The 10208-nt window shown below is 24.5% G+C and overlaps 2 protein-coding genes across 2 annotated transcripts; one reads left to right on the top strand and one right to left on the bottom strand.

Moving 5' to 3' along the window:
* Window positions 1–381: 381 nt before the first annotated feature.
* Window positions 382–2025, top strand: LOC115033323. The gene is made up of 2 exons (XM_029485662.1): window positions 382–585; window positions 1321–2025. Exons 1-2 carry the CDS (start codon window positions 506–508, stop codon window positions 1991–1993), a joined length of 753 nt encoding a protein of 250 aa, XP_029341522.1. The 5' UTR covers window positions 382–505; the 3' UTR covers window positions 1994–2025.
* Window positions 2026–3013: 988 nt separating this feature from the next.
* On the bottom strand, window positions 3014–7736 carry LOC107885072. The gene is made up of 6 exons (XM_029485661.1): window positions 7177–7736; window positions 6411–6509; window positions 4901–5043; window positions 4519–4738; window positions 3504–3789; window positions 3014–3330 (listed from the first exon to the last, which is right to left on the bottom strand). Exons 1-6 carry the CDS (start codon window positions 7210–7212, stop codon window positions 3131–3133), a joined length of 984 nt encoding a protein of 327 aa, XP_029341521.1. The 5' UTR covers window positions 7213–7736; the 3' UTR covers window positions 3014–3130.
* Window positions 7737–10208: the final 2472 nt, after the last annotated feature.

Here is a 10208-nt window from a genome sequence, read left to right as displayed (position 1 = left end):
GCCGCTTTGGAGTTTCTGGAATGTTTTGATAAAAATTAACTAAGTACCGCATTAAGAATTAAAATGTCATTAAGAGTCATCTATGGTCATTAGTTTTATCTGAAAGTTGAAACCCTTATTTTTCTGTTAAATGTCAAAGCATAATAATATAATATTATTATATTATATTCATATGAAATAATGATAACCATAGTATAATGATATAATATTTTTTTAAGAACATTTTGAGTTTATGTAAGATTTATAAAAAAATTATTTCTAATTTTATAATTATCATTTAAGATTGTTGTAAATAATTTTATTTTAAATAAAAGTATATAAGTATGATTTTTATTTTTAATATTAATAGCTTATTATTTGATAGTTACCATTATATCACAATCTCAATTTTTTTATAGACTTGCATTATGTTAATATTATTTGTAAAAGAAATTGAGTTACCTAGATACATATTAATAAATTTATTTTTACATTTTAGACCATCTGAAACTACACTAAATAAGTGATGATGTTTTATTCTAATGTGAATAATGATAATACAGTAAATTGGAGAAACAATATGAATGATTTATCCGATCTTGATGAGTAAGTTACAGCCTAATTCTCAATTTCAGGGCGCCATTTCAATTTAAGTAAAACACCTAAACCAAACATATTTGCTGCGTATAATATTTGTGTATACTTGGTATTGAAAAAAATTAAAATATAATTATGCATTGCATGTACCTATAAAATAATACTTATATCTAATAGGAGATGCTAACAAATAATTTAATTTTAACGCTGACCAAATTGTAGTTTATTATAAATGTACAATGTCTAAGAGGATGATACACTTGCACTTGATATCTCCGTTTTACAAACATGCAACATAAAATTTTTTCACATTATGCTTAAATGTCAGCCTTTTAGTTGATATTTTAATTTTCAAGGGAGATAGATATGAGTGATTTTAATTTGTATTATTTCACATACCCATATCTTACTTGAAAATGAAAATATCGAGAAAAAATATTACTGACACTATCAGCACACAGTTGAAACCAGTGAACGAAAATTTGGTATGTTGTACGTTTATAAGAAGGAGGCAACACACGCGTACGTAGTCCTCTCAACGATAATGTAGAACAAAAATTATTAGATAAATAAACCTAAAATATAAAAAAAATTGTCTCTTGGCACTCATGTACCGACCTAGTAGAAAAATAAAAAGGTGGACACATTCCTTTTCCTTCCGAATGGCGTCTCCTTTTTAAATATAATCAATTTAATAATAATCAATTTAATAATTACCTATTTAATATTATGTTTAAATTATAGTGATTCGGATAATGAATTGCCTCTTTCATCAATCTCAGATTTTGGACACCCAATTAATAATCTCAAAATTGTAAGAGGTGCCGTTAAAAAATGTAAAACTGCTGACTGCCAAACAAAACGAAAAATTAAACAGGATAATAAATTACCTAATCCATCAAGAACAAATTTTGTACACCCAACTGATGACAATAAAAAAATTAAATATAGATCTGAAAAAAATGAAATAGTTGATTATCAAATTGAACTAGACATTAATCAGGATAATGAATTGCCTCTTTCATCAATAGCAGATTTCTTGCATCCAATTGATCATAAGCTTAAAAAAAGTGAATTAGAAAAATTTGAAACTATTAATTACCAAACAGAAGAAAACAACAACCACAACGGCAAATTAACTCTTTCATCAATTCATCATTCTTTACATCCGTTTGATAACAAAGTCATAGAACGTGAAGCAGTCGATTGCCAATCAAACGAAAACATTAATCATTACAACAAAGCTGAGCCAAATAGATTAATATGCAACAAAGAACAGAGTACAATTGAAAATGTATCAAAGACATATGAGTGTGATGTTTGCGGTAAAATCTTTCCTAAGCGTACTGATATAATTAAACATTATAAAACTTCATTGTGCTATCCAGCAATTATTTATATATTTGATAGTTTTTAGTAACCAAAATAATAACATAATATTTTACAATAGTTAAATGCATTAAAATATAAATTCTATATATTGTTTTGATAAACTCCTTGTTTTTAAGTCTGATTATTTATAAGGTATAATATGTAATATAAAAAGTGCTTACATTTTTGGAAGACAAGTGTCTTAAAATATTATGTTTGCTAATATTAATGTACTTATTTTAATTTTTCTTAATTACATTAAACATTTTTTTTTAAACACACATTTGTGGTATTGATTAGATACTAGTGCTTCTATTTTATTATATGTATAATAATAAATAGTACAAATATACATTTTTATTTTTATAATTTTTATATTTTTAGTTTCAAGCTGATTTTATCTTTGTAAGCAATTTAATACATCACATTAATACTATATTAGTTTATCAATAGCAAACACAAACGATGACATATAATGCTCAATATTGAATGTCATTATATTTTTTATGTTATGCAAAAAAATATTTGTATTATGATGATTAAAATGTATTAAAATTGTATATCAAATTAATTATCTACAATAGAATATCAGTGTTGCTGTGTTTAAATAATTCAATAAGAAAAAAAATAACTTCTGTTATCTAGTACTGAAAATCCATATTATATAAATATTTAAAAAATAATTTCGTTTCTTTTGCCAAGTTTTTGAAAATGAAATTTTGTAAAGTCGTACATAAATACAGTATTATACAACTGTTGAGTACCACTAAAAGTCTAAAACTAACTGTTCTAATGAACAAAATGTGTAAATATTTTTCAGAATATTTGATAGTTTTTACATACAACTGTCATCCTGTTACTTGGTATAATAACTGGAGCCTAACATTTATCTTTTATTTTATATGTTTTAGGTAATCAGATATTGCCATATAAGTTACCTACTATACAAACGAATATTAATTATCTTGTTGTAGGACGTATTGTATTATTTATTGTTTATTTAGATAATAAATACAAAAAATATCAGTATGAGAGTTTTTATATAATATATTTGTATTAATAACATTCAATTTTTCAAACATACATATTGTATATAATCATATTATTATACATACATTTTTTTTGTAGTAAGTATTGAAATTGTAAAGGATCAAATGTACCAAGATGATTTTGTAAAATTTTACTACATTTCAATATTTTTCAATCGATCATCAAACACTTCTATTCGAGCATTTAAGGATTGCAAATTGGAAACCACACTTGCTAAATGTTTAGGTATATAAGTTTCAATATTATTAAGTAATAGCTCATTGTTCTTGAGAGTTTTAGAAGTTTCTGAATATTGAGTTCTGAGATTGTTCATTGTTACAGCAAATTTCTCAACTAAAACAAATTATTTAGATCAATTTTTTATAAACCATTTACAATTTTTAAATTAACAATATACACTAAACAATTATATTTAAAGTTTATTTAACCATTCTGTCTACTTAACCATTAAAATAGTGAATATAGTCTGTACATACTACATGATTAAGTAAATCCTAATATGTTACCTTTATGACGAAAAATTTCTAAAATGGTCATTCTTTGTATAGTATGTGGTAACAAATTTGATTTTTCTCTTTCTCTTAAAATAAATTCATAGAGTTTATTCGTTTTTTCATGTACTTCTAAATTTTGATCAAGTTTTTTTGAAGTAATTTGTTTTAACTTAGGTAATAAGTAAACAATTCTGGATTCAATTACATTAATTTGAGGTAAAATTAGTTTGGACAGTTCTCTTAATATGTAAACGGCCTCAACCAATCCATCACTGTTGTTGCTATCAGCTAAGCGCATCTATAAAATATTTTAAAATCAGAGGTTGAGATGAATTATTGTAGTATACTAATATGCAATATGGATCCATAGAGGAATAAGGTATATGAAGTAGGCGGTCAGATGCTTAACAGGAAAACCAATGTTTTCGATTGCTAATCGTTATTACTTGTTACATTAAATACATTTTTATTTTTTAAAACTTTTTTACTTAAATATATTTTTTCCAAATACTTCTTTAGAAATTAGTCTGTTTTAAACTTTTTATTTGTTTAAGTTTTATAATTCTCAAATATTATTGTTTTTATAGTCATAATTGTATGGTATATAATATATTTTGTACCCTGAATATTATTTTCTGAAAAAAAATGTCCATGATATAAAGTATGAAGTATAAGTATAAAGTATGGACATATAATATATTAAATAAAAAATATAAAACATTTTTTATTTAAAAAAGTAATATAGTATATAATGCTTTTAAAATATGTGATTATTTATTCTAAAAATTATCAGTTAAATGAAAATTACAGATCTGTTTTTATGTCTAGGTACTTACTAATTATAATGTACTGTAAAATTAAAAAAAATATAGTATAAAGTTAAGTTAAATATAAAAGTTTTGTAAACTTAAAATTAAAAATTTAATTTTTTATTTTAATACATTTTTTAATTATTAAATAAATAATGACTCAACCTAAACTATAAAATAAATTAATAATATTTAAAAAAAAACATAGTACCTCTTACCAAAATTGATTTTTCAGATCCAATATTTACTTCCAATTTTTTAAGACGATCTTCTAATCGAGATATTTGTAGTAGCTGCACAATCTTTGATGTATTAGATTTTAAATTTTTGAATATTTTTCCAATATTCAACACTTTAGTAATATTATTAATAAGAATAAACTGTTCTTTATTAACGCTACTTGAACATTTTTCTAACAATTTAGTAGTAATGTACGTTCTATAAATATAAATAAAACATTAAAAGCAATTAAAGATAAATTGGTATACAATTAAATAATAGTAATTTTTTAAATTATAACAACTGTGAAATGAGAATTGTTAGATACTATTAAAATTATTTATAATATTTTTAAAAAAAATTTAATTTAGAATAGCTCACTGTAAATTAAAAATGTTTGTAGTTTCATGATTTTCTAAAGGTAATTGTCCATTAACGCTACATATACATAATTTGTTTAATATATTTTGTATTTGCAATCCAATACTAGCACATAGAGTTTCATTTTGATCACTTTCATTTACCTTAAAATAAAATTCAACTAATTAAAATTTGGTTACCTACGACTATGATAGGTAGTTTTATTTGTTTGACGTATATAAATATATCATATGTCAAAAATTATGGGACTTCCCTAAGGACCTCCATGGAAAATCAATATATTTAAATGGTTTTTTCTTACAGTAATAAGTATGGAAATTCCAATTGAATGGCACATTCAATTTTTTCATTTAAATTTAAATTTTATCAATAGATTTTTTATTAAGTGGTTTAAATTTTTAAGATCACCATTTTTTGATAATATTTTTTAAAATAGTTCGAAAAAAATGTATTAAAATTAAATGAAAATTGACCGTATTAAAACAAATTAAGTTTATGTATATAAAAGAATAATAGTTAAGTTAGCAACACACAAATCGCATGCGTTTTTTTTAGGATCATTTAAAAATTAATATAATTTATGTAAAGTTTACACAATATAAAAATACAAACCTACAAATATATATATACCTAAGCTTAGTAACAACCTTTTTTAAAACTGCATAACAGAATAGCTGGTTGGGCAAATAATAATCTAAAGAATGTTCAGTTTTACACACAAAAATGTATTCTAAGTAAATTCTAATATGTTTAAAATGCCTCATATTTCTTCATTATTTTCAAACAGTTTTTTCATGATTCTCTCAAAATGTTTTGGTTATTTAAAATGTGAAATGATAAAAAATAATTTGTTTTATTATTAATGTATAAGATGCTGTAATAAACCTATAGAACTTAGTAAATTTTTAATTCCCTAAAGTGTCAACTAAAAAATACAAGCCAAAAATTCAGAATCTAAAATAGTTTTATACACATTACACATCATACCTAATATATTTATTTTTATTTTTATATAATATATTAAGGCCAATCGGCTTTTTATAGAAAAAAGTTTTTATTAAATATTAAATTCATAATACAGAAAACTAACTATTTGAAAATTAGATTCTTGTATCAACAAGTCTTCAGTTTCAAACTTCAATCTATAATATTTTTGCAATGGAGTCTCTAGTTCTCCTTGAGCAGCTAATTCCCAATACTCACTAAAATAAATACTCCTAAAATCAGATATAATATTTAACTTGAATTTAGTAATTATATGAACAATTGTTAATATTTACTTTAACTTATGTTTAATTTTAAATGATTTGCTAAAACTATCAAGAACATCCGAAGAAAAGTGAGCATAACTTGAATCCACAAAATATTTATAAGATCCACATACATTTGTTTGAGTATTATAATTAATATCTTCCATTTCCTTAATTAAAGTAAATGTATATTATTCTTAACAATTAACTATTTATAATCAATTATAATGTATACACATTTTAAAAACTAAAAATATTACCGTATTATTAAACTTCATTAAAACTAGTTTATCATCTTTGAAAACAGCAAGAGTATTCCATTTTTCTTGGATTTGACGGGGACGTGTTTTCCAATTTCTCTAAATGAATACAATAAAAAAAAAAAATTGTGTACTATAAATTATATTAAAGTTGAAATTCAATTGTATAACTATGTATGAGGTATACTGGTATACCTAAAAGAACATATTATTTAATGTATGCACAATGTACATCATAAATAAATACATATCTATAACTACAATTAATTTGTTCTATCAAAGTTCTCTACCTAGATATATCTAAGGTAGGTATATCTAGGTAGGTATATCTCAAAATTATATTTATAATACATAGGTAATTAACAAAGCGGACTGGCCCACTGACCTACTGTAGCCTGTAGGATAGTAGGCCCTTGTACTACAGGGGCACAGGGCCCTTCATGAATAAGCGCCAAGGGGCCATAATTAAGGGGTAGCACATCTTAAATCTTTATTATCTTTAACTGTAATTTCTGAATTTTAAAATAATTTATAATTTTATAAAATACTACAAATCGATACTCCTTGATAATATATTATTGGGTGTAATTACAGTTGGAATCATGTTATTTTTATAGTAAAAATACTATTTTTTCTGAATACGGGGCTTTCTATAATAGGAGGTTAATAGGCTTTTACAGGCCCAGTCCGCCCCAAATGTGAGAAATTTACAAACATAAAATTAATTTAATTTTCTATGAAATCAGGAATAAAATACTGTACTTACAGTTCCATTTAATTGAGCATCTTTGGAATCATTCATATTTTGTATGAAAAGTTGAAGAGTTATGAAAAAGAAATTACCTAGGTACTTTAAAAACTACTTATTTCCTAATATAATAGGTAGGTACCTAAATCCTTAGTAAAAATCACCATTGTAATGTTCCTAACATAATATTATTTATGTTAAGTATTTTATTATTTATTAACAATAATTAACTGATCCGAGATCCGTGATTATCAAATAAATCATTTTTAATCATTATTCATAAGATTACTGATTAACTATCCATTTTTTGTTGATTTAGAACCTCTATTAATATTTTTGTATACTTTGATAAAAATTTTTTTTTTTGCAACAAAAATATGTATAAAATAAACTTTAACCGCCATAAATGTGTGTGATTGTATGAAGTTGGCCATTGATAAGAAAATATACAATAATAATGGCTATCATAATGGCAGTACGATGGACTACGTATAGTACCTACCTACTACCTATAGTAGGTATCATAGAACAATCGAATATTATAGCTCTAGCCTATACCTGCTATAGTACCTATATAATATACTTTATGGTATAAAAGACTGTACTTATACATAGGTACCCCTTTATAAAAATTAAGCCTACCCTACAATAAAAAAAATCGTATTACCATTAATTAATTAGGTAATAAACATAATATGTATGTTAATAATTTAATATTATAAATAGGTGCGACAAAGAAAAAAAAATTTGCGTGGGGTGGTAAACAACTAAGTTGCCTATTACTTATACCTAATATTGCTTATACTTTAAAGATCTGTACAATAATTACTATGCTTACAACATTGTTCAAAGTATATTGTATAATGTACAAACAATAAAATTACTACTAGGTACAAAAAATAGGTGATAGGTAGGTACATATTATATCTTATATCAGAGGTTCCCCAACTTTTTCCCGAAGGTGCCCTGCTGTGAATATACCACTTGAAAAATAAATAAAGGTGAACACTAATAAGTTGTTATAACTTTTTTCAACACAATATAATATAAGCACTTTGAGCATATACAACCTACCTATAAATACATTTTTGTAAGAAAGAACAAATTATTATAAACGTGAATATTGTATGTAACATATTGCAGTAACTAATGGGATGTGAGTAGTATGTTATATACTTATATAATATATTAATAACTAATAAGTAAAATAAAAGCCTTTTGTTTACAACATAAAGCGAAGTATATCTACCTCAAAATAAAAGCATTATAGGTTCCTAGTTTAAAAAAATTCCCATATGCTTCCGGAATCGTCTATGAGCAACAAAGTTTAGAAAGGCGTTTTTTGCGATTCTGTTACGTTTTTCTGTGATTACAATAGGTACCAGCAGTATTGTAAAAAATACTTTTAAAAAGTATTTAAGTAATTATGCTTACTCAAATACTTTTAAAATAAAGTATTTAAATTTTAAAACACCACTCGAATACTATAAATAGTTAAGTACCTATTTGAGTAATACTCAAATAGGAGTATACGTACTTTTTAGAAGTATTTGAAATAATGTTCAAATACAAAAAAAATCTATTTAGTTCCGATATAATTTGTTATACCTGCTTAAACCTAATCAAAAATTTGTTTATTGCATTTTAAAAACAAGATTCGTTCAATAATAAAATGCTGATCAGTCATGTAGTTAGTTCTTTTTTAGTGATAGTTGGACCAAAACAATGAACTTTTCTCTACACAGCTAAATATTAGTTTAAAGCTGTATGTATTTGGACATCCAATACCGTCATCGATCGTCTTAATATATCAAATTAAATTTAAAATATCTATAATATAACTGTGTTTATATATATTTTTAGATCTTTTGGTGACAGCATGAACTACTTATGATTACTTATAACTATTTACTCTATTATATTTTCAATACTTAACTATAACAATTGAACATTTTCTACATATTTTAGCTACAAAATAATTTGCAAGTTTTCGAGATTTTAATGAATTTTGTTAAAGTTTATAGTTTAAAAGTTTATAAAATGTTTTGATGTGTTCATATCATATTAGGCTTATTTCTGAAAAAGTCCTAACAGTTTAGTACAAGGATTCTCATAAATTTATATTACATCAGTCTAAAAATAACAAAAATAAATTTTGTACAACTTTTGTTATGCTTACACGGCTACACATATAACGACAAATAAAGATTTTAGTAGGTACCCTATTATGGTATAGGTACGTAATAGAAAACCTTGAAAACAATAAATTATTATTCGTAGGTACATTACTATCCAACGACTCCCCCACGGTTGCGCTAAGTATAAAAAGAAAAGAGCGCCTTAAAATACACAGATAGGAAACACACACACTTATTAACAGCTGGACCATGATATTATATTACAGCAACCAACACGATTTACGAAATAAATTTCTTAAGAAAGCCTAGCAAATTTGTAGTAAAAGAATGAAGTTTGAAAAATACAATAATCTAATTGGAAAATCTACGTGTAGTTTTCAAATCATTTTGAACAATATCAACAGATTTATAGCAAATTTCACTAGAAATGATTGTAGCGTATTTTTAACAATTTATTAGACAGTATTTCCTGTGGCCCAAGTTATAATGCCCTATCCGACACAAATGGCAACCAATAAACAAAAAAAAAAAGAACAAAAAAAAAATATTGGGAAATATCCCTCGATTTGTAGTGTAAAACCTACTTGGATAGGCCTCTTAATTAAACAATGTTGTTAAAAAACAATTAACTTCAGGTAGATGACAGGATAATGGTTACCTATATAAAAAGAATTAAAATTTGTTATAGGCGCTGCGCGTAGCAGTCAAGTAGCGTTGCACGCAAGCACATAAGCGTAAAATTGAAAACTTTGGAAAGCTGTAACTTCTAAAATAATAGTTTACGGTAAAAAAAAATTATCACCATCGTTTCAAGCATGAAAAAACAAATCATTTAAAAAAAAAATTGAAAATCGTGCATGAGGAGGCGGTAAAATGCATTTTAGCCCGATATATATGTATTGTGGAAAATAA

This window comes from Acyrthosiphon pisum, chromosome X (genome assembly GCF_005508785.2).
Source record: "Acyrthosiphon pisum isolate AL4f chromosome X, pea_aphid_22Mar2018_4r6ur, whole genome shotgun sequence".
NCBI lineage: Eukaryota > Metazoa > Arthropoda > Insecta > Hemiptera > Aphididae > Acyrthosiphon > Acyrthosiphon pisum.
This window is presented reverse-complemented; position numbering and strand designations above follow the sequence as displayed.